The sequence below is a fragment of the Denticeps clupeoides genome, chromosome 5 (assembly GCF_900700375.1).
Source record: "Denticeps clupeoides chromosome 5, fDenClu1.1, whole genome shotgun sequence".
NCBI classification, from domain to species: domain Eukaryota; kingdom Metazoa; phylum Chordata; class Actinopteri; order Clupeiformes; family Denticipitidae; genus Denticeps; species Denticeps clupeoides.
In genome coordinates, this window is record NC_041711.1 from 33,353,069 (window position 1) to 33,378,137 (window position 25,069).

At 44.2% G+C, this 25,069-nt stretch overlaps 1 protein-coding gene across 3 annotated transcripts in view; it reads left to right on the forward strand.

Moving 5' to 3' along the window:
* The first annotated feature begins 2,315 nt into the window (after positions 1-2,315).
* Positions 2,316-25,069, forward strand: part of lars2 (leucyl-tRNA synthetase 2, mitochondrial) — a 40,112-nt gene continuing 17,358 nt past the window's right edge. For 2 of the 3 annotated variants that reach the window (XM_028979996.1, XM_028979998.1), the window contains exons 1-7: positions 2,316-2,479; positions 3,754-3,998; positions 7,222-7,353; positions 13,982-14,073; positions 14,602-14,662; positions 15,113-15,202; positions 15,945-16,088. In XM_028979996.1, coding sequence (XP_028835829.1) covers positions 3,774-3,998; positions 7,222-7,353; positions 13,982-14,073; positions 14,602-14,662; positions 15,113-15,202; positions 15,945-16,088 — 744 coding nt within the window. In that variant the 5' untranslated portion in view covers positions 2,316-2,479; positions 3,754-3,773. Of the gene's footprint in view, positions 2,480-3,414; positions 3,532-3,753; positions 3,999-7,221; positions 7,354-13,981; positions 14,074-14,601; positions 14,663-15,112; positions 15,203-15,944; positions 16,089-25,069 lie in introns of all 3 variants that reach the window. The other variant, XM_028979997.1, reaches the window with a different exon arrangement.

Below are 25,069 nucleotides of genomic sequence, written 5' to 3' on the forward strand. Positions count from 1 at the left end.
GGAAAAAATGGCTCAGCAATAAACATTATGCAATGCCAGTTCAATCACTGACATTCAGAACTGACCTCCATCCCTTTTCACAGTCGGCACAGTCCTCAATGAACATGACCATGTCCTTCGTTCCGCTCTGAGGTTGCCACGGAAAACATGAGAGACTGATGCAGGGATTACTGGCTTTTTCCACGTGAACCTATTCACTTCACAATTTCACTTTACTGCTCACTGGAGCATCTTCTGGTCAGGAGGTGACCTTTTTTCTGCACAAAGGTTTGTGGTTTTACCACTTAAACGGAAATCCTAAAAAGGAAAAGGCAATGTGAGCACACATATTTATTTGGGAATATTTAATTTGTGACATCAGTATTCACCCTACATCCCTCTTTTCACCTCACTGTTCAGATCTTTCCAGATCAACACTTTCTCTCTGCACTGTCTGAACTGCTTTTCACGGATGTAGAGTACCAAAACTCGTCCTGCTCTGTAAAAAATATCCAGAATAAGAAATCTAAATATATCAAATGTAAATGTACAATAGAGTTATATAAAATGTCAAATGTCAGATCCATTATATTTGTTTAGTCAGAGCATCTGCAACAGGACAGCTTTTTAAACCCCTATTGCCAACTTAATAACGATCCATTCGTATTACATTTACAGCATTTATCAGATGCCCTTATCCAGAGCGACTTAAATTTTACTTGGATGCATTCCTGTGTCTGTTTTGTTACAAAGATGTATTATCGATGATGAAGGTCTGTACAGTTGTATGTGCTTAGAGCTGAAGGTTGTGCATTTGCCTCAACTCCGAGCGCCATGAATCTAAATCCTTCAACTGAAAACAATCTGCTGTTGGAGAGATAAAGGGTTGCTAAGGTAACGGGCAGGAACGTCCAACACTGAATAGCATGCCTGCCAGCAATCACACTGCATAAAAAAAGAAAATGTGCTCTTAAGTTTAGGCTCCAGATTGTAATATGAGCCACATCCACATCTTATCATAAAACAACTCCAACATAATGTGAGGTCTTAGATGAGCTGTTTATTTTTTGCTGTGAAGGTCGAAATATTTTAAAGAGCTTCTTGAAAATTTCTTTGCAACACAACAGACACATGAATGCATCCAAGTAAAATTTAAGACCATTTGCACAATGAACCTACTTACATAAGCACAAAATGGGGGATATGCTCAAGGTGCTGTAGAACATGTATTGCACTAGGAGTGTTTCTGAATGGCACCAATCAGAATGCTTGAATTGAAGTGCTACTTGCATATTTGGTGGGGTTGGGATGAGTATAGCAGAGAAATGGAAGTGGAAGGGAGGAGATGAGAGCATGCACTACACTTGCATTTGTGACGTGTTGATAGAAGCAGGTTTAAATCATCTGGAGTTAGAAGGCGGTGTGCATAACAGCTGCCAATATTCCCCATGGGCTCTTCCCGTTATGAGCCACCCTCATATATTGTTTATATAAAAAAAATTCTCTATGAAAAAATGTTCATAGTGTCTGTGTCAGAAAATACACCAACAGAAAGGGCATGGTGGGACATAACAAGGGAGCAGTCCAGGCCTAGAGGGTAGAGGGCACTGAGGTGCCACTGAGCAAAGCACCAGCATGGAGACTGGGTGAACTGGTGACTTTGAATTGGTGTGTGTGTGTGTGTGTGTGTGTGTGTTCATCCTGAGTGAGTACCATGTCCTATGACGGGCTCCATTTTTCATAAGCAGTTATGGAAAGTGAGTGAGAGAGTGAAATATAACAATGTATTTTAAAGATAGAACATTTGGCAAGCTGGACAGATGGTAAATGTGGTATTTTCAGCTAGAACCATGTTGTGTCTGATTCAGAAACTCATGAAAACAAATACTACCATGAAATTTATATTTGTGATGTATAGTTTGAAATAATGCTGAAGGATATATTCAGTAAAATAAAAAAGGTCACAACATAAATAAAACAAATTGTATTAAAAGTGGTGTCATCTTTTGATTATTATTGTTAATTAGCAGTTGACTGAGTGTACATCACTGTCATGAGTGTCTGCTAAAGGTTGTAAATGTTGTTTATGTTAATTATTTATCCATTGAATTGGCCTACAGTTTGATAGCATAGCCACATATTACTGTACTTTTCCTGTATATTTCATTATTTGCTGTTTAAATTATATAAATATAATGTGGTAGTTACATGTATTAAAGGTTTTGAATGCATTACTAACGAGATAACTGACATGAAACATCTATCATCATCTATCTACTTTTTTATGTTCAGAACGTTAAGAACAATAAAGTTTTATTCAAACAATATGGCGCCGCCCGTGGAGCGGTATGAGTTTGACAGCTGAATCGTTCAATGGACTTTTAACCTACATCCCAGGTGTCTTTTCTTCTAGATATGGCGCCTGTCACGCTGACGTTACGCGTCGATATGGATTAAACGAATCTTCAATGTCAGAAGCGATATACTTCCTTTCAACAACGTAAGTACCTGCTTGCTAACATCATGCATGTGCTGCGCCCGGTGGCATGCTGAAGATATTTGCAAAAGTCGTTGTCATGTTCTCTTGAGAAGACATTTCGAAATGTATTAAGTTGTTGTGTTTATCTTGTGATGAAAGTGGTAAAGGTATTGTTTGTGATAAAAGGACGCTCTTAGACCTCAATGTTCAAATTCAAGTTGAGCTTTATTGTCATTTCAGCTACATGCAAGTTAGACAATACATTGTGAAACAAATCAGGTACTGCATGTAACGTCTAGACAATTAAGCAAAGATATATACTGACACAAAGTGTCACTTTTAACAGACAGACAGCGCTAAACTACTGAAATGAATAATAAATGTGCTAAGTACAAATAGTGCAAATACTGCTGTGCAAAATGGAACAGTGCATTATTTCTCAAATAATAGATAATGCCCACCAATTCTGTTTAAGTGAAAAATATACAAATGAATATTTTGTTCTTTGTAGGTATGTTACAGTTTGGTTTACTTTTAGTGACAAAGCAACAATATCTTTTTTAGGAGATTTCTATGATCAGAGCAACATCCGTGCTAGATTGTGGTTTATTTACAGCACTACTTATTTACAAGTATTATTATAAGTCAGCAGAATATAGTAAAGTATATCTTTGAAATAAAATGTACTGTTCAGTATATTTGCATTGCACCGGGATGACTATTATAGGATCACCTTACAAAATCTGTAAATCTATATAACATCCTATCACATCATGCTCAGTATAAGATTGTACCCAGATTGAACGTGGTATATTAGTCCATACACATGCATATTGTGCCAAACAGCGTCTACAGGATCAAATGCTTTGTACTGGGCAGTTCAAAATACTGATGCTTGGTGGAGGAGGTCAGCGCCCTCCTACCTCAGATCTCTCATCACTCCTCTGATTCTCCAGCACGGCTTGACTGGTACCACCCTCTCTGAAGGGTCTAGGAAAGCTTTCATCTAGACTCTTCTCTGCCTTGGCTCCTACGTGGTGGAATGAACTTCCACTAGTTGTATGAACAGCTGGGTCAGTAAAGATCTTATTTGGACTAAAAGAGCTCTTCAGTACACTTTCTATATTCTATATTTAGAAAATTCTGAGTTGTTATTCTGAGGATTTCACTGATGAATATTTAAAGCACGTATGCAAGTCACATGATGTAAATGTACCTCATCTGTGCACCTGCAACAACTATTTTTGGCCAAAATAGAGGTCATTTTGCCTAATTCTGTATACTTTGTGTTTCAGGTGAAAAAGTCAAGCAAACTATGGTGTGTAAGAACATTTTTGGTCCACTGCGACAGGGCAGCTGGACAAAATGCATGGGCTCTGTCCTCCCCGCTGTGCCCTCCCTCAGGTGGGCTGGCAGTCGGAACCTGTACAGTGAAAATGGTGTCTGGGAACGAGACTACAGGGCAGAGACCAGGCGTAAGGTGGAGCAATGGTGGCACCCACGGATCAGGGAGCAGTGGCAGAAAGATGGTGTCCAAGAGGTGAGATCTTGCCTGTTGTGCATGATACCTTTATGAAGTTAGGCCCTTCTTGAGAAACCAGCAAATTTCGAAAGTTTCCTAACAAACTAAAAAAAAAATCGACATTCGCTACCTGATTATAGCTGCAGGATGAGTCCTTGAGAGAGAGTGTGTGGGGCAGAGGCTGTATAGAACCACATACTGACAGCTATGCGTAGAAGCTGACTGAATTATATATAAAAAAAAACACACCCTAGCTTTAATATGGAGATCAATATTTTTTTAAAGTGAAAGTGATTGTCATTGTGAGGCACAGCAAGAACAGCACATGATGCACACAACAAAATGTGTCAGTGGGCAGCCATGAGAGGCGCCCGGGGAGCAGTGTGTGGGGACGATGCTTTGCTCAGTGGCACCTTGGCGGTTCGGGATTAGGGCCACCGCTTAATAAAGCATTTAGTTCTTCTTTTAACTAAACCTGGCTTTGGTTTTTAAAAAATAGCTGCTTTGTTCTGTTCAGCTCTTGCTTCACCCATGGCCTACAGTCAAATTCAATTACCACCCTGCTTAAGATAAAATAACCACAAAGATCCGTTTGCCAGTACACCTGCTGTGTATTAAAGCAGAAAATGTGACTCTCCGTTGCCTTCAATCATGGACAGGCCTTCAGGATGACAGGCGAGTTTAAGAAGGTGGAAGGGTTCTGCCTTTATGTGTTAATCCCTTGAGATCAGAGAGAATTCTCCCTTTTCTGAAATCCGTGCTGTAAATAAAAGAGTGGGAGATGTGCAGCTGGTCTTCCTCCTAATGCTACTTAGATTGTTCTGGAAGCCTGACTTCTTTCTCCTGCCCCTTGAGAATTTGGAATGATTCAGGCGGTGTGTGGATGTGTGTGAGAGAGAGAGAGACAGTCAGGTGAAAATGTGCGACGTGGCCCACGCCTGCGAGCCGCAGGGTTGTCCTGACAGCAGATAAACAGGCTCTGCTCTTACAAGCCTTTACACTTCCGTTCCGTGGAATTATTACTGTCCATGTTCTCCATACGTTTGAAAGAAGTTTGACATTAAACGAATAACAACATGTTTTGATTTTTATTTGAAATAATGAGAGTAATTATTATTGTTGTTGTTTCTTTATGTATTGTATAAAACAATCATCTTCCATTTGGAGCATTTGAGCCCTGGTCATTTTAGATGCCAACGTGTTTTTTTTTTTTTTACACCCCCTTTAAAATGACAGACTTGTATTAGTCTGCACAGCAATATCTGGACATTATTATTTTAATGTGCAAAATAATTGTTTTCTATCACAGACAAGGACATTTGTAAATGATAGTTGAATGCTACAATAAATCGCTCAAGCTGTGAGGTGTTTCGATAGGGGTCAGTCAGAAGGTTGCCGGTTCGAATCCTGAGCCGCCGAGGTGCCACTGAGCAAAGCACCGTCCCCACATACTGGCCCCCGGGCGCCTGTCATGGCCTCCCACTGCCCACCAAGGGTGATATGTTAAAAGCAGAGGACACATTTCGTGGTGTCACCGTGTGCTGTGCTGCAGTGTATCGCAATGACAATCACTTCACTTGGTTGAAGCACATCATAACATCATGATGGAAGCGGCTTCACCCCCTTCTGAGGTAATTAAACTTCAGAAGCAGGAACTCTCAACTCTCCCGGTTCTTGCAGAATGTTTACAATGTAGTAAGATATCAGCGTTGTTCACTTTACCTGTCGGTGGTACTGGAGTTTCCCGATCAATCGGTGTAGTTTTAAAGCCGATTAAAATGTTTTCAATCATTATAAGTGGTTTGTAGTGCTTTAGTGCCAATAGTGACACATTAACCTGATTATCCTGTGCCTTTGGTTTTAGATGTCCTGGGTCATTGCACTCTATTTAATTTGGACCTCTATATAATACGAAGTACAACGTTGAATACTTTTATTTAAAGAATACTTCTATTTTCTGAATCAGCATGTCTCCATTTGCCTTTTGTGTGTGATGAGAGGCATAGCATAAAATATCTCATTTTGGTGTCTGTCTTTTACATCACTACAAACAGGACGACGGGAACCAGCAACAGGTGGTGGATGCATATGTTCCAACTTCCAACATATGTTTTATACTCTATTTGTTGACACTGTAATACTTCACCACCTAAGTTTAGTCTACTCTCGCATTCATGGGAGAGTAGATGATGATTCTGATGATTCATTCATGTGTCTGTCATTGTCCTAAAGTGAATTATTGCAGTTTTTTCCTGTCATTAATGTTTTAAAAAAGCCGCCGGCCCTGTCCTTAAAGTGGCCTGAATATAAACCACGGTGTGTCTTCATTGGCCACCTTGCGGCTCTCTGCACATCCTCACATGAGGATTCTGGGCCATTGAGCTGGAGTGTGAGGAGGAGAGTGATGGGATATGCCAACGCCAGCCTTGTTTGATTTTCTCTGCTCCTATTTGGTTTGTAAATGCGTTTCTGACGCTGTCCAAACAGCCTCTCTCCCTTTGTGCAAGTGCACATTTGGGGCTAATTACTTTCTGACTGCCACTGAGCGTCGTCACTGGTGTCAGGCCGTGGAAGTCTGACCCCGGCTGTACTATGAACTTTATTTGTGTTCACTGGGAGGCCGCAGCTGAGCCGGCTGCCAACTCAGAAAGTCAATTATCACAGCAGACAATGTGGGATGCCTTCCTGGTGCAGAAGGTGAGGCGCCGTATTCTCCCTTAAAGAAAAAAGAAAAAGTCCTGCATCAGTGTCTGCTGCTGAATTATTCACGCACCTATTCACCTGAGCTGATTAATGCACCTTAGTCGGCCGGCCCTCTCTATAAAGATGGTTATGAATCATTAAAATTGCTCGTCACTGAGCAAGTGCATCTCTGAAGTCCTGTACGAAAATGACACCTTTCCCAAGGACGGCCTCACACTGACCATCTGCTCCAGAGGTGGGATGGGGTGGAGGGGTTGAAGTGTTTATGCCTCCATTAAATTCAGAATGAGTTCCCTTTTGAATGTTATGAGATTATATAACGTAATAACTATCAAAGTGGTTGTGCATTTTATTTGGGTTTCCTGCACACTCATGACTTTCATCCACATTTTAAGATGCACTTTTGTGGAGATATCCCATGATCCAGAGAATTCACTCTGTGATGAAGGAACCAAATAAATAGCAGATTACATTTTGCTCATCCTATATGTCCTAGATATCATGTCTGATCTTTCATATTTCTTTCTTATCTCCTCAGGGTTCCCATCAGAAAAAGTTTTATGTCCTGTCTATGTTTCCATACCCCTCCGGTCGTCTTCACATGGGCCATGTGCGAGTTTACACTATTAGTGATACCATCGCACACTTTCAGAAGATGAGGGGCCACCAGGTAGGAGATTGAATCAATAAATTAATTTGATTGTAGTCTTGCCAGGTCTTCAGATATCATCTGAAGGACAATCCATTCCTGTTTCACTTTTATGCAAAGACATATAAGACACTTTCTTAATACAATCAAAGTCTGACTTAACTAATAGAACCCAATAATATAAGTACATTTCTTTACCTTAACGTTTACTGTACAGAGTGCAAAACATGGTTTCTTTTTTAATCGGCAATAAAGCTTTGTATGGTTATCAAGAGCTGTGAATTTCAGTTGCATAAGGTTAGCTGGTACCATTAAGTGAAAGTAAAAAAAGTTATTGTTTTTGTCATTGTGATAGACAGCACACGGTGACACAACAAAATGTGTCCTCTGCATTTAATTAACCCATGACCCTGAGTGAGCAGTGGGCAGCCATGACAGGCGCCCGGGGAGCAGTGTGTGGGGACGGTGCTTTGCTCAGTGGCATCTTGGCGGGTGAGGATTCGAACTGCCAACCTTCTGATTCCTGGGCCGTTTCCTTACCTTCTAGGCCACGGCCGCTGCCCATTACATGTGTTTGCTGTAAAATGTACTGTTATGAAGAGTATATGTAGTGAAGTGAAAGTGAAGTGATTGTCATTGTGATGCACAGCACAGTACATGGTGACACAGTGAAATGTGTCCTCTGCTTTTAACCATCACCCTGAGTGAGCAGTGGGCAGCCATGACAGGCACCCGGGGACGGTGCTTTGCTCAGTGGCACCTTGGCGGTTCAGCAATCTTCTGATTACGGGGTATCTTCCTTAACCACTAGCCACCACTGCCCCTAAAAAAAAATTGTAAGTGAATTAATAATCTGAAAAAAATATGAATGTGTATAAAGAATGCCAGCATATTCACATTCCCTTTTAATGTTGCCAAGTAAAATATCTTCTTACGTTTATATTTTTCTTTTCTAATCCATAGAAGTTTATGTTTCATAACCCTTCCCTTCATCTTATTTTTTCCCTGGCATAAATGGAAGATTTTGAAAAGGGTCATCTAATGTGAAGGATCTCTTTTCTGAGAAAGGGAGTTTTAATCGTTTTTTTTTACCATTACAGTCTGGGGGTGTAAAGGATTTTTACTGAAAGACTGACTCTTACACTATTTGTTACACTATTACTCACATACCATATCCACCAGAGCCCATTCCAATACACTGGGCGCAGAGCTGGGACTCACCCAGGGCGTGGCACCAGCCCACCACAGGTTTCACACACTGACACCTACAGACAATTCAGAGATCCTAGTTCACAATTAAAAGAACAATTAATAATTTAAAAATATTTACAAGAAATTAAATACAACTTGTCCTCCTTGAACCGTCACCTTATCATGGTGGAGGAGTTTGAGAGCCCTAATGATCCTAGGAGCTATGTTGCCCCTGGTAGGGTCTCCCATGACAAATTAGTCTTAGGTAAAGGGTGAGATAAAGAACGGTTCAGAAGACCTTTCATGGAAGGAACAACAAAGAGCCAGTATACCCGGCCCAGAGGGTTACCAGGGTCCCACCCTGGAGCCAGGCCTGGGGTTGGGGCCCGTGAGCGAGCACCTGGTGCCCAGGCTTTCCCCCATGGGGCCTGGCTGGCCCAGCCCTAACCGGATACATGGGCTCATCAAACTGTGGACCCACCCCCCACAGGAGGAAACATGAAGGGTCCGGTGCAATGTGGATCGGGTGGCAGACTGAGGCGGGAGATTTGGCGGTCCGATCCCCGGACAAGGAAACTGGCTATTGGGACATGGAACGTCACCTCTCTGTCAGGGCTCTGTCAGCTGGAGCTTGTGGAAGAGGTTGAGCAGTACTGGCTAGATATAGTCGGACTCACCTCAACACATAGCATTGGCTCTGGAACCCAAGTCCTTGACAGAGGTTGGACACTCTCCTTTGCTGGAGTTGCTCCAGGTGAGAGACGGAGGGCTGGGGTTGGCTGACTCTCAGCCTGTTTGTTGGGGTTTACCCCGGGGGACAAGAGGGTAACTTCCCTGCGCCTTTGGATTGGGGAACGGGTCCTGACTGTTGTTTGCACTTATGCGCCAAATAACAGCTCAGACTACCCACCCTTTTTGGAGTCCCTGGGACGAGTGCTAGATAGTCCTCCAACTGGGGACTCCAATGTCCTGCTGAGGGACTTCAACGCTCACGTGAACAATGACAGCATGATCTGGAAGATCTGAACTCGAGTGGTGTTTGGTTATTGGACTTCTGTGCAAGCTGCAGTTTGGCCATAACGAACACCATGTTCGAACATAAGGTTGCCCATCGTTACACTTGGTACCAGGGCAGCCTGAGTCACAGGTGGATGATTGACTTTGTAGTCGTATCATCTGACCTGTGACAATATGTTTTGGACACTCGGGTGAAGAGAGGAGCGGAGCTGTCAACTGATCACCACCTGGTGGTGAGTTGGATCAGATGGCAGGGGAAGATGCCACATAGACCTGGCAGACCCAAATGTTACATGAGGGTCTGCTGGGAATGCCTGGCAGATGACCCTGTCAAGAGGGTCTTCAATTTCCACCTCCGGCAGAGCTTTGTCTGGAGCAGTGGGGGACATTGAGTCTGAATGGACCTTGTTCCGCTCTGCAATTGTTGAAGCGGCTGTTGGTAGCTGTGGTTGCAAGGTGGCCGGTGACAGTCGTGGCAGTAACCCCCGTACCTGCTGGTGGACACCAGAGGTTAGAGGTGCCATCAAGCGGAATAAGGAGGCCTACAGGGCATGGCTGGACTGTGGGTCTCCAGAAGCAGCAGACAGGTACCGGACGGCCAAGCGGGGTGCAGCAGTGGCAGTGGCCGAGAAAAAATCTTGGGCATCGGAGGAGTTCGGTCGGCTCCAAAGAGGTTCTGACAAACCATCCGATGCCTGAGGAGAGAAAGAAAGGCAGGGTGCTGGGCGCAGCCTTAGAGGTGAGCTCGAACATTCAGGCAGAACTCAGAGTAGAACCGCTGCTCCGCCAGTTGAGGTGGTTCGAGCATCTGGTCAGGATGCCTCATGGATGCCTCCCTGGGGAGGTGTTTTGGGCATGTCCTGCCAGCAGGAGGCCCCCGGCTCGACCCAGGACACACTGGAGAAATTTTATCTCCAGTCTGGTCTGGGAATGCCTTGGGGTCCTGCCAGAGGAGCTGGTGGAGGTGAGGTCTGTCTGGGAATCCCTACTTGGGATGCTGCCCCCTCAACCCGGACCTGGATAAGGTGGTAGTAGCCTAGCGGGTAACACACTCGCCTATGAACCTGAAGACCCAGGTTCAAATCCCACTTACTACCATCGTGTCCCTGAGCAAGACACTTTACCCTGAGTGTCTCCAGGGGGGGACTGTCCCTGTAACTATTGATTGTAAGTCGCTCTGGATAAGGTCGTCTGATAAATGCTGTAAATGTAAATGTAAGAGGAGGAAGACGACGACAACGAAATACAACTTGGCACACACTTACTCCCGTCAACCACCTGCTTAATAATGTGTAAGCTTGCTTTCATGCCACCAAAAGCTTACAAGCATTTTCGGATTTTCTGATTCTGATTTGGTGACTCTAAGATCTGGAGAATTTGGAGGCCAACATCGTGAATTCGTTTATCTGAAAATGGCATTAAGATGAACAGGGCATATGTAATGCCACAATTAGTCTGGGGTAAAGAAGTAACTGAAGGGTTGTGGATTCAAATCATGAACCAACAAAGTGCCACTCAGGTCCTTGAGGAAGGCATGGGTGATGGGTTAAATGCAGAGGACACATTTTGTTGTGACCACCGTGTGCTGTGCTGTGTATCACAATGTGAAGATAGTGTCCAGATGGAGATCCTTTCCAGCATCACAGTTTGGACCATTGTCACTCAGATGAGCGGATGATGCACAACCGTCCTTATGTGTTCAAACAGAAGTACCTGCTTTGTGTACTTTGTTTGTCTCAGCTGGCCTGTCCCCCTGTCCCACCCACCACATGCCCTTTAGACCAGCTCTCAGTTCATCCCTGCCTGTTGCATGACAAATCTGTCTCATCAAACAGCCCGGCAGAGTCTGCTGTGTGTTGTTTGCAGAGCTCTGAGTGTATGTGATGATTTAATGGGCCTTGATTAAGGATAGGACAGTGGTGCACATCTGACTGGACTGGAATTGAATGTGTGGAGTCTTGTCCCCGTGGCAACCCCTTAACTGGAAGGCATGGTGCGTATATGAGGTGGAAAGTGAGCAGAGGGCTAAAAGATGGAGTGGAGAAATTGGGATCTCATCGCTGAAGATTATATTATGTTGTCATGTGGCTCTCTGGTCCTAACTGGTCCTCACTGGCTGCAGAGCTTCTATCACTCTGAAGCAGCCCAGGCTGCAGCTGCCATGCAGGAAATGTTCCATTTATTGCATTTTCACAAATGTAAAAAAAAATAGTCATTCAGAATCCATCGATTGCATTTATCTGCTCGTCATTGCTCCCCTTCTCAGCATCGTTGTCCCTCTGTTTCTGTCCCTTATACACAAACCTTGCAGAAAAGGAACAACACTTCCCAGTGGTATTTAATTAAAGACATTTCCTGTTGAGACAAGAAAGCTCCTGTTTCTAATGATCTTTTTTCCATGTTCCTCCTTCATGGTGGGCTGCACGACGCCTGACAGATGGCGAATTGCCCGCTGTGGGTCTTATGTACGTCTTTATATGTACACACCAAGTTAACAGTGTGGGAATGTAGGCAGAGAAAAAATTGCTAATAAGCCATGTGATAATTTAAAACAGTGACATAAACTATGCTGCAATGACTTTGAAATTAATTTGATCATCATAAATACATACATACATTATGGTGAAATATATTTTTTAATTAGGACTAAACAGATCAGCTTGTTCAGATTTGCCTCTCTTTACCTTCATGACTACTTTGCACACTATTGGCATCATCACAAGCAGCTTCATGAGTGAAGGAAAAGCAGCCAGTCAGTGTTTAACGCTGGAACTTTTTCAGAACTGTTGGAAAACCAAATGCAGCCATGATCCTAAAACATGAAACGTTTGGTTGGCTTCGTAGCCTAATGTGTTATTGCATAGTTCTGAATTTTAATTTACAGAAAATTATACCGACTGTTCGTACACACTTTTCACTGTAACTGAATATTTGCAGAGCCGCCTTCTGCCACATTTAACAGTAGTAAAGTCATTTGAACAATGTATGTTCGTTGTGTACTATTGAACAGATGTTTCCGTCTATGGGTGCCCATTTTGACAGGCCGCTGTACAACTCTGATCAGTTTGCTTTTGACCTTCTTAGGTGCACTGTGGAAGCCGTATGTGTAATATACAGCGCCTTACACACTGCCAAAAACAGGTTTACATTTAACCTCCGTAATGTTTAGGAGGGCCTTGAATTTAGGCCCCTTTGTTAATTCAGCTTCATTAAATATCAACCAATTCCTGTTTGTCAGTTAACATTATCACATTACAACTGGATAGATGTGTAAAGACTGAAACAGGGCTTACTGTTGTGATGAGCTTTGGAGAAAGTCAGACTGACCGATAAGAAAAAAGGTCCAAGGCTAACTGAATTGTCAACTCAAAATCCATTTTTGCACAAGGACTGAAATGCTATTATATTTTTGTGCATTTTCATTGATTCCAGACTTTTGTTTCTTAAAGAATGTACTTATATGATAGTTCCAGACTGTATAGTGTGCCAGAAGTGCACTCGGTGTGGCAGTTCAGTGATGACTGTAGCACACAGACCAGCAGCACTACTCCAGCCCTCCTGTAGCCTAATAACGTCCAGCACTCGGCTTAACAAATGAGCTCCAGTCTGTTACCAAGGATACTGAACTCTCCTCCGCTTCCACACAAACTGCAGAACCTGTTCGCGTCTCTGCACTCACTTCGCCACCCTCTTCTCCAGCTCTTTTATTCCTCTCTTTCGCATCACGTTCCGGTTTGAACTCCCGCGTGGCAGAAAGTGGACCTCTGCGCGCGAACATTAACCCGCACATGAACGCGCCTGCGCTCGGCTCTCCGGTGGGAGAGAAGCAGAGACACCGGTGCTGGGACGAGGGAATTTTGATGAGGAAAGGGTCATGGCATCGCCTCTGTGAAATGCATCATTTTTGTGGGCCGGCATTAGCATGAAATATGGTTGACGTGTGCTAAAAGAGGCCCTGATCCCCATTAGTGTCCTCCTTTTAACTGTCATCATGCCCCGTCTTTTTATGACGCCCCGCGACGCTATTCTGTATGCATTACCCTACACACCCCATTTGCAGAGATACCGGACTATCACTGTAACTCATAGCTCAACCAGAGCCGGCCTGATCGACTCTGGAGATGCACTAATAGGCGTTGGGACTCTGGCGTCTCTCGAGCGTCTCTTGGGCATTGTGGTGCTTCAGCAGTGCTCATGTATTTGATTAGTGAACCCCCCGGTGACGGATATTCATACCTCTTTACTGGAGTGATTGCTTTGTTATGGGGTCGCTTGTGTCGCCCGATGTTTCTGGAGCGGTGATGGTGATATTATGTGGTGCCGTGGCTTTGAAATACCTCACTTCTCTGCATAAATTGAGTCTTTAATGTTTCAGAAAGATGCAACCTGTGTGTGGGAATTCTGTGCTGAGTTTGCTGATGGAGTTGCCGGGTTTGTGCAGGTGCTCAACCCAATGGGATGGGACGCTTTTGGACTACCTGCTGAGAATGCTGCCATTGAGCGAGGCCTTGACCCTGAGGAGTGGACTAAAAGGTACCAATAACAACCCAATGGTTTCTCCCTTTTCACTGGCCTTGGGCTCATCAGCTAGACCTTCCGTTCTCTGTCTCTCGTAATGCACTTTAAGATGACCGGTTGGAGAATTATGGACATTTTATTAATTGCTGGAACAATGGAAGAGTTGCATAGATAATTGAACTGACTCGTGGGAGCATCATAGGAAACTTTACTAGCCAAGGTCTGCGTTGCTGCTGACTTGCTCGCTATTGAATGCATTTGCTCATATATCTGATCAAGTGTGTGTGTGTGTGTGTGTGTGTGTGAGTGTGAGAGAGAGAGAGATGATGCACACTGGTAAAGACATGGACATCTGAGGCCATCTGTCAGGCCCAACTAACTGGATGACATAAATCTATCAGCAGCCTGCCCTCCCTCCCTGTTCTCTCTCTCACTCTGACTTTCCTCCTGTCCACAGATGGCCAAAACAATTTATGTGTGACCAAAGAGTTCACTTATCTGTCTTCTCTCTCTCTCTCTCCTTCTCTCCCCCCTCTTCATCAGTAATATCCAGTCCATGCGGGAGCAGCTAGACAGCCTGGGGCTCTGCTTTAATTGGGACAGGGTGAGTGAGGAGAGAAAGTGTTCAGCACCTTTAACCCGTTGTGTGTGTGTGTGTGTGTGTGTGTGTGTCTGCGTCTGCCCTTTTTTTGCCCTGACCAAAGTTGGCAGTGGCTTTTTCTTTAACAGCAGAGTAGTTGTCATCTGAACAGACAGCTGATAGTGTTGCCGCTACTGCTGCTGGATCTAATGCACAGACAGCCCCTTTCGTGTTAACAGCTCTAACATTCTGTGCGAGAGGTTAGAATAATTTTAAATCTTCAGACATAGATTTCCATTTCCATTAATCTGGAATTTTTAATTCTGCCTTTGGCATTCAATGTTTTTTTTTTTTAACCTTCTGGTTCCTTACCTTTTTTTGCTGAATATTTGGTTAAATACTTGGTTTTGTTGTATTATGTATTAAAATGTTTTTTGTTAAGTCAGTTTTACTTACTAGATTGTTATCCTACAGGAAATCACCACTTGCCTGCCTGACTACTACAAATGGACACAATATCTGTTCGTCAAGATGTTTGAGGCAGGTCTGGCCTATCAGAAAGAGGTAGGGAAGGAGCTATTAGACACTCACTGCTAATAAAGCAAACTTGTATGTAAAAGCTGCTTGGATCTCCATGAATGTCCTGTGAGGTTGAGATTTTGACTATCATTTGATCTTTTTTTCCACATTACTTACTTAGTGACTTGCTTCAGTATTATTTTGGCCTCAGAGCAAGTTTCTCTGCTTGTATTTATATTATTGGAAACTATCTGGATATTATCCATCTCCTGAGAATGACCTTCATACTGAGTGGATAGTTGGAGGGTAGTGCCGATTGGCTGCTGTGACCAGGTCTTTTAAGCACTCGTTCTCAGCTGAAAGTCTGCTCTGTGTCTGGTTGTGTATTTACATAAGCCCTGAGTGTGTGAGGAGGAGGCGTGAGGCGAAGCATCTAATCGTCATCTAAAACAAGCAGGGCCTGGAGATGATTTCATAAATCCCTCCACGTCTGTCTCTCTGCCCTCCCATTGGGCGTTGGTGTGGGGGTGGACTGGTCAACCTGACAGCCTCTTCCTCCAACTTCAAGTCTCCTAGGAGATATTTAGCCAATGCCAGAGGGGGTTTGCTTGGGCGAGCTGCCATACTGAATGTGCTTCTGTTCAAACATGGCCTCTTGATTGAATGAACTAAGAAGAAATTAATCTGTGCCCCATCGCCAATGCCAATATCTAAATGCTAACATTCACCAGTGTTTATCTTCAAGAGATGTATTGGCTTAAATTTGGGTTGTGTTTCCCTGCTCTAGGCCCTGGTGAACTGGGATCCTGTGGACCAAACTGTTCTGGCCGATGAGCAGGTAGATGAGAATGGCTGCTCCTGGAGGTCCGGAGCTCCAGTGGAGCAGAAGCTTCTGAAGCAGTGGTTCATCAAGACCACCAACTATGCAAAGGTGAGGCCTGAATCACCTTTTTTCAAGAATACTGTCTATTCTTTGTATGCAGTCTGGCTCTGCAGGATTTCAACACTGTAGACGGTTTCTATGGTTTGGTATCTCTCAGGTAAACCAGGGGTAAATCATCGCACAATCCCAGTCTGACCCACATCTCACAATGGTGAGCTGTGTGTCCCAGAATTCCCCAGCACCATTATGGTAAAGCAGGGTCATGAATAGTGACACAGACAACAGGCAATAAATATTATTACAAAAAAACATTGGATGGTAACTGGATGAATAGCCACTTCTTTATCTGCCTGCCTTTATCATAGCAGCACAGAACTTGGCTATAAAACCTCCCAGCACCCTTTAAAGACTGTGCCAGACTGTGCAATAGCTTTCTTCCACAGGCCATCAGACAACTGAACACTCATGGTCTGCCCTTTTTGGCCTGACACACACACACACACACACACACACACACACACACACACACACACACACACACACTACTCCTTTTACATTTACATTTATGGCATTTATCAGACGCCCTTATCCAGAGCGACTTACAATCAGTAGTTACAGGGACAGTCCCCCTGGAGCAACTTAGGGTTAAGTGTCTTGCTCAGGGACACAATGGTAGTAAGTGGGATTTGAACCTGGGTCTCCTGGTTCATGGGCGAGTATGTTACCCACTAGGCTACTACCACCTACCTTTTATGTCTAAAACACTATTAGCTGTTGCAACAGCAATTCAGTATTCATTTCACTGGTTTTAGTTCTGTCTATCTTCTGTGTTGTATACATGTTTTGTTTGTACTTTGTCACTATGTAACTTTGTTGAGATGTTACATGTAGGGTGGTAGTAGCCTAGTGGGTAACACACTCGCCTATGAACCAGAAGATCCAGGTTCAAATCCCACTTACTACCATTGTGTCCCTGAGCAGGACACTTAACCCTGAGTGTCTCCAGGGGGGGACTGTCCCTGTAACTACTGATTGTAAGTCGCTCTGAATAAGGGCATCTGATAAATGCTGTAAATGTAAATGTAGCTCCTGGTTCCGGAGGAACATGGTTTTGTTTCGCTACATATCGTCTAACCTGAATGTTTCTGAAATGACAATAACACTCACTTGAACTTGAACCTAAACCCGAACTTCAAGCAGTAATGCAGTTAATGCAGTCACACTTGCTACAATTCTGAGGTTAAATAAGGTTATTACAGACTTTAAAAATCCTCAATAAATTTCTGTTTTGTTGTAAGACATTTTGAAAAATTGTTGTACCTTGTCTGTCTGTGTGTGTGTGTGTGTGTGTGTGTGTGTGTGTGTGTGTGTGTGTGTATCATCATCTAAATGTGGACCCAAACTTCTGGCTTTTATATGGCCATAGCAAAAGCCAGATAAATATTTATTAGAAAGTAAATATAATGTTAAGCTACTGATTAATGCCACATCCTTGTTTGTCACCTTGTTTCATAATTCATGTCTCTGTCTGGTTGCCCTTATTTTTTACATTGTATTGTCATAAAGTACATTCTGTTAGTCATATGTCTGTATCTTCCCATTCTTCATCCAGACAAATCAAAATCTAATTTATTCATAGGGCACAATTAAAGGACAATGCAGTGTTTCTTAACAATGTGCTGTACAAAAACAATGCATTTAAAAAACATTGAAAAGCAATAAAAAAAAGACAAACATGCAAAGCTTTGTTGCTAAAAAGAGTTGCAGTTGATGGTGCCAACCTAGTTTCCTAAAGTGAGAAATAATGACAGTTAAAAGGTTTTGAGATGAACAAGGGCCTTTAACAAGATCACATGATAACCAGGTCCAGACATTCACTACTTATTGCCAACATGTAAAAATTGCTGCATTTACAGCTTAACCTTACTTACGCCTTACTTTAAAGTCTAAGTTTGAGCAGTTAGCCTGGAGCCAGAGGTTTTCGCCCCAGTTTAGTTTAGTCATGACGGCAGTGAGACCCAAGCGGACATCAATCAGTCCTGGTGCAAAGCTCCAGCAGCTCAGACTGTGCAATCAACACCTTGAGCCGGCTTCATTCGGCTGCCCTCGCTGGCAGAACAGACAGGGAGTCTGAGGATGTCTGGGGTGATTGATGAAAGGGTTGCTCTCTCTAGCGCCGAGGACCAATGTGAAATTACCTTATCTGCACTTATGGAGATTAATTCTTTGGCCGGTTCCTCTAACTGAGGCCTGTCCGTTTTAGCCCCTTGCCTTTTGAATGGGGTGCTGAGTGGCACTCAGATCCCAGACCCACTATGTCATCTCAGATTAGACTCGAGGACTAGGATTCGCAGAATTTTAATCTGAGGGATTCGTGAGAACTAAGATTCATCCGAAGAGCTATTCTTGGACAGGAAGGTGGCAATTCAAAAGTTTGTGTGTCTTTTTATTGTTGAAATGGATTTCTGTAGACAGCCAAGTTAAATGTTGCCTTCTGAAAATGTCTCTGTAGCATCTGCAGCACCTCAGAGGAGAGCCCATGTTTCTTCTGGATAATGAGAGTCTGACTGATGAGGTGACTGTATGTCATCACTGCATTTTGTCCTTGTCTGAGTGGGAGGTGTTGCTATAAATAAAAGCAGCCAGCTGTATTATTTTTACATATATTTACGAATGTGTTGAAATTCAAGCATTTAGGTAATGCATCTGTAGGTCTTTTATTTTCCCAATGTATGTAATATTACAACCACTGAATATTTATTCTCACAGTCTTCAAATGTACACTCACTGGCCTCTGTTTGTCCCCCTTTTTCCTTCATAACTGCATGAGTCCTTTGTGTCATAGATTCAGTAAGGTGTTGTAAACAGAGGTGCTCTATTGGACTGAGATCTGGACCATGGAGGCCATTTGGAGTAATGTTGAAGGACCCAGTTTGAGATGGTTTTGAGTTTGAGATTACTTTGAGGTGGTTCATAGGTGAGAAGATCTCACATGATGACCTGTGACAAATAACAAGGTATTTTTGTTCACAATGCGAACTACTTAATATTTTTTCTTTACTTGACCATTTTCTGTAAACTCTTAAGACCACATGGCACCATGGCGCTCAGTTGTTGTTTTTCCTCAAAATGTGGTTGGTTTTCCTCAAAATGTGGGCGATGACTGTATGTTGCTTCAGCACCGGGTGTCTTGTTCATCTTGCATTACATTTACAGCATTTATCAGACGCCCTTTCCAGAGCGACTTACAATCAGTAGTTACAGGGACAGTCCCCCCCTGGAGACACTCAGGGTTAAGTGTCTTGCTCAGGGACACAATGGTAGTAAGTGGGATTTGAACCTGGGTCTTCTGGTTCATAGGCGAGTGTCTAACCCACTAGGCTACTACCACCCCATCTTCCTCATTCTTCAAAATATTGTTTTTGTGTGGCATCTTCGAGCAGGCAGCCACTTCTTGAGTTCCTGTGATGTTCACAGAGCCTTTCATTTGCACTGTGGTCTAAACGTGCCTGTATTTGTGTGTGTGCCATTGCCCTCCTAATGGCTTAGAAGGAGCACACTTCACAGGACCACATTAACCGGAGGTAGTGTAGGATGTACTGTGTGTGGGTGTGTCCCACACACAGACATGTCCACTTGAGGTGAAGAATCAGAAGGGCCCTTGATGGTGAATTAATACTGTCTGTGAGTGAAAATCACTGCTTCTGCAGCTCATGGTATAGATGTATCAGGCAAGCCATTGTCAAATTGGTCAGAGGTCAATTTCTGACCAGGCTTCATTATATTAGGGTGTGGTGCTGGTGTGCGTGACTGCAGTGTAGGTGCAGGGTAGATGTATTTAATAAAGTGGCTGGGGATTGTGCCGTTTGGCGTTCTTTATTAGTCCACATGCACCGATCCCTACTTTACATAGCTGTGCGGTCTCTTTTATCCTGTTTCTAATGATTGCAAATGGAGGCTGTTCACAGGGCTTGCATGGCCTCGCCCACCAGCACAGTTGATTCTTCATCCCTGGAGAAAGAGCTGAAAATGATTTCTGTCATGATGGACTGCTTTTATTAAATAAGTTAGAAAGTTTGTGTGTGCGTGTGTGTGTGTGTGTGTGTGTGTGTGTGTGTGTGTGGTGTGTGTTTTTTTTTTTTTTTATATAAAATTACAAGAACTCCTCTTTCTGTAGTTCCTGCACACAGGCTTCAGTTATCCCTGTGCAATTTATTTTCTGCCTCTTGTTGCCAAGGCACTTGAGTGGTTTTGCCAGATGCCACAGTTCTTCTATCAGGATTATTATTACAGCCGTAGTGGGATGAATCACGTTTTCTTGTATGTGGATGGCCAGTGAGCACACAACTTCCCTGGGGAAAACATGGCACGGCCATTAAGTGATTTGGGACCATCTGATGCTTTGGACAATGTTCTGCTGGGTAACCTTGGGTCCAACATTCTTGTGGATATTTCTTATTTCTTTGACACATATCGTGCCAAGATGGCGCCGGTGAGGTCGGCTGCCGTTGCGACTGCTCCGACCAAGTTTAGTTTGTGTTTGTTTTTTAAACCCTCTTTTAACAACCCTACACCGGCAAATCTACCACCATGCAACGCATTAAATACAGTAGAGACACTCTTGTTTCTATTAGTATACAATGGACTTACAATACGAAGACTTTGACTGCTTTTCCGGATCCCAGCTGGCCGAGTGAAATCCTGAGGAAGAACAAAGGACGCGACGCGAAGCGGCGGCCCCGGGGGAAACGAGCCGGCGTCAGGAACAGGCTGAGGGCCCGTGCACACAGCACACCTCTACCTAGCATCCTGCTCGCCAACGTCCAGTCACTGGAGAACAAGCTCGATGACCTCAGGGCCAGGGTAAAGTTCCAGAGAGACATCCGGGACTGCAACCTCCTCTGCTTCACCGAGACATGGCTGAACCCAGCGGTGCCGGACCACGCCATCCAGCCGGCCGAGTTCTTCTCGGTCCACCGCATGGACAGGACACGCGACTCGGGGAAGACACGGGGAGGCGGAGTGTGTTTGATGGTAAATAGGAACTGGTGTAATTCCATTTCCCCCCTCTCACACTCGTGCTCGCCGAATCTGGAACTACTGTCCATCAAGTGTCGTCCCTTTTACCTTCCTCGGGAGTTCACATCGGTCATCATCAGCGCCGCTTACATTCCACCGAAAGCGGACACGGACACTGCCTTAGGCGAACTGCAGGAGGCGCTCACACAGCACCAAACACAGCACCGGGACGCTGCGCTTATCGTGGCAGGAGATTTTAATAATGCCAACCTCAAACGCGCAGCGCTGAACTTTCATCAGCACATCACCTGCCCCACCAGGGGCGAAAGGAAACTGGACCATTGCTACACGACAATAAAGGACAGATACAGGGCACAATCTCGTCCACCATTTGGAAAATCCGACCACGCCGCCATCTTCCTCATGCCTAAATACAAACAAAGGCTTAAACAGGAAGTTCCGGTTCAGAGGGAGGTGGCACGCTGGACGGACCAATCAGTGGCCGCTCTCCAGGACGCACTGGAGGACGCAGACTGGGACATGTTCCAGAGTAGTTCCGGAAACATCAGTGAGTTTGCGGAAGCGGTTGTGAGTTTCATTGGGAAACTAACAGACGACACCGTTCAGAAAACGATCGTCAGAACGTTTCCCAACCAGAAGTCGTGGGTGGATAAAACCATCCGCGACGCTCTGAAATCTCGCACCGCGACCTATAACGCGGGGCTCACTTCCGGGGACAAGGAACCATACAAGGCTGCGTCGTACAGCGTCAGGAAAGCGGTGAAGGAGGCGAAGCACCGCTACGGGAAGAAACTGGAGTCACAACTCGAACAGAGTGACTCTAGGAGCCTGTGGCGGGTGGATGGGTGGACATGTCTCAACCTCCATCACCCTCAGCACTGGAGCCCCCCAGGGCTGCGTTTTGAGCCCCCTGCTGTACTCCCTGTACACCCATGACTGTACAGCCACTACTAACTCCACCACCATCATCAAGTTTGCTGACGACACTGTCGTGGTGGGCCTGATCTCTGACAACGACGAGATGGCCTACCTGGAGGAGGTTGGAAATCTGGTGAACTGGTGCCAGAGGAACAATCTCCACCTGAACGTCAGCAAGACAAAGGAGTTAATAGTGGACTTCAGTACAAAGCAGGAGAGGACCTACCAGACCCCTGTCATCAACAGGAGCCCAGTGGAGAGAGTGGACAGCTTCCGTTACCTTGGTGTTAACATCACGCAGGACCTGTCATGGTCCTGTCACATCAACACCGTCGTGAAAAAGGCCCAGCCCGGCAACCTCAGATGCCTGAGAGACTTCAGACTGCCCTCCAAGGTGCTCAGGAACTTCTACTCCTGCACCATAGAGAGCATCCGATGGGAAATATCTCAACCTGGTTCGGGAACAGCACCATGAAGGACAGGCGAGCACTACAGAGGGTGGTTCGATCAGCCGAACGAATCATCCGTACCAAGCTCCCTGACCTTCAATCTATCTATAGCAAACGGTGCTGCACCAGGGCCAGGAAGATAGTGAAGGACCTCACCCACCCCAACAATGGACTCTTCTCTCTGCTGCGATCAGGGAAGCGCTTTCGCTCCCTGAAGTCCAACACAGAGAGAATGAGGAGGAGCTTCTTCCCGCAGACTGTCCAAGCTCTCAACAACAACAGTACATAGAACTCATGCACTTTCACCTCCAATCACTCCGGACTCTTTTGCACAAAACCACTTTGCACAAAACCACTTTGCACAGTCACTTTGCACAAAATGACTCTGCGCTTTTTAGGTCCTTACTGCTCTTTCTTTTATGGGTCTTTCTCTCTTTTCTTTAAACTCTTTTCTTTAAAAAAAAAAACTGTAACTCATTTGCACACCTTCACACTACCAGTTACACATATTTTATGTTAAAGACGTAAAAGTGTAATACTTGGTTATGTTTGCAATATTTGCATATTGGTTCATTGTTTACTTGCAACATTTGCAATACTGTGGTCTGTAGAAGTTGCAGAAAGCATTTCACTGCACATCATACCATGTATGACTGTGTATGTGACAAATAAAATTTGAATTTGAATTTGAATTTGAATTTGCACCTACCTCAACATTGTTAGTAGCCTAGTGGGTAACACACTTGCCTATGAACCAGAAGGCCCAGGTTCAAATCCCACTTACTACCATTGTGTCCCTGAGCAAGACACTTAACCCTGAGTGTCTTCAGGGAGGGACTTTCCCTGTAACTACTGATTGTAAGTCGCTCTGGAGAAGGGCGTCTGGTAAATTGGTGTTGACCAATTCAACCTGCCCTTCATGAAAATAGTGTCCTCTTTCAGCAGGATAATGCACCCTGCCACACTGACAGATCAACAGTCTGGATGTTGACTTGGCAAAATTGTCCAGAAAAAAAAAGTATTTTTACTCACAACCTTTGCTAAATACTTTGTCGATGTACCTTTGGCAGTAATTACAGCCTTAGGTCTTTTTGAATATGATTGCACAAGTTTGGCCTAGTCCTATTTTAGGCCCATTCCTCTTTGCAGCATCTCTCAAGCCCCATGAGTTTGGATGGGAAGCGTTGTTGCAGAGCCATTTTTAAGATCTCTCCAGAGATGTTCAATCGGATTCAAGTCTGAGCACTGGCTGGGCCACTCAAGGACATTCACAGAGTTGTCCTGAAGCCACTCCTTCGGTTCTTAGGGTCGTTGTCCTGTTGAAAGATGAACCATTGCCCTAGTCTGAGTTCAAGAGCGCTCTGGATCCAGGATGTCTCTCTACATTGCTGCAGTCATCTTTCCCACTATCCTGTTTCATCTCTCAGTTCCTGCAGCTGAAGCTGGTTTCCTCCAAATGTGAAACCTGGCATTTACACCAAAGAGTTCAATCTTTGTCTCATCAGACCAGAGAATTTTGTTTCTTGGGGTCTGAGAGTCCTTCAGGGGCCTTTTTGTAAACTCATGTCTTTTACTGAGGAGTGACTTCTGTCTGGTCACTCTACCATACAGGCCTGATTGGTGGCTTGCTTAGAGATGGTTGTCATTCTAGAATGTTTGCCTCTATCCACAGAGGACCTCTGGAGATTTTCGGTTTTGTGGTCACCTGCCTGACTGAGGGCCTTCTCCCCAGTCATTTAGTTAGGCAACCAGCTTTAGGAGGTGCCACTAGGCACACTGCTCCCCGGGTGCCTTTCATGGCTCCCACTGCTCCCCAATGGTGATGGGATAAATGCAGAGGACTCATTTTGTCGTGTGCACTGCCTGCTTCAATTTTTTCTTACTTGCGGATGTTTGAGGCCACTGTGCTCATTGGGACCTTCAAACAGTCAGACTTTTTTTTTTTTTTTTTTTTACCTTCTCCAGATTTGTACCTCAAGCTAATCCTGTCTCAGACAGGTCTACAGACAATTCCTTTGACTTCATGCTTGATTTGTACTCTGACATGAACTGTCAACTGTGGGACTGTATATAGACAGCAGTGTGCCTTTCCAAATCATCTACCTTCAGAGATCTAGTGGAGTCCATACTTTGACAGGTCATAGCAAAAATCAAAAATGTTAGGTGGGTGTTCATAATGTTGTGACTGATTTGATGTATTTCAGTATAAAAGCATTATCTTTCTACAAACACTGACATCTTCATCAGCACAAATATAATGAACATTATTAGAACAGAATGATTACTTGCATGAGTCCAGGTTTGCAGGTTTTTTTCACTAGTCACTAGTTATTATTAAAAATACAATATTGCTTTTGAGAGCATTTGTTTGCTACTCCATATCATAGAATATATTGTGTGTGTATAGGAGTGTAATGAATGTATTGCTTTGGACTTGTATTTGAACCCTAATTCCAACCAAATCAGTCTGAATCTTTTCAGACAATTCTGAGTATGTATATGCGCCCAGTTTACTTTGTCACATTTTCCCTTTTCTTTTTGCAAATCATATTGTGTCTCAGTCAGGCCAAACATAATTTACTGAGTGATCCCTGTCAGACCCACGCTGTGTGTGCACCAGGC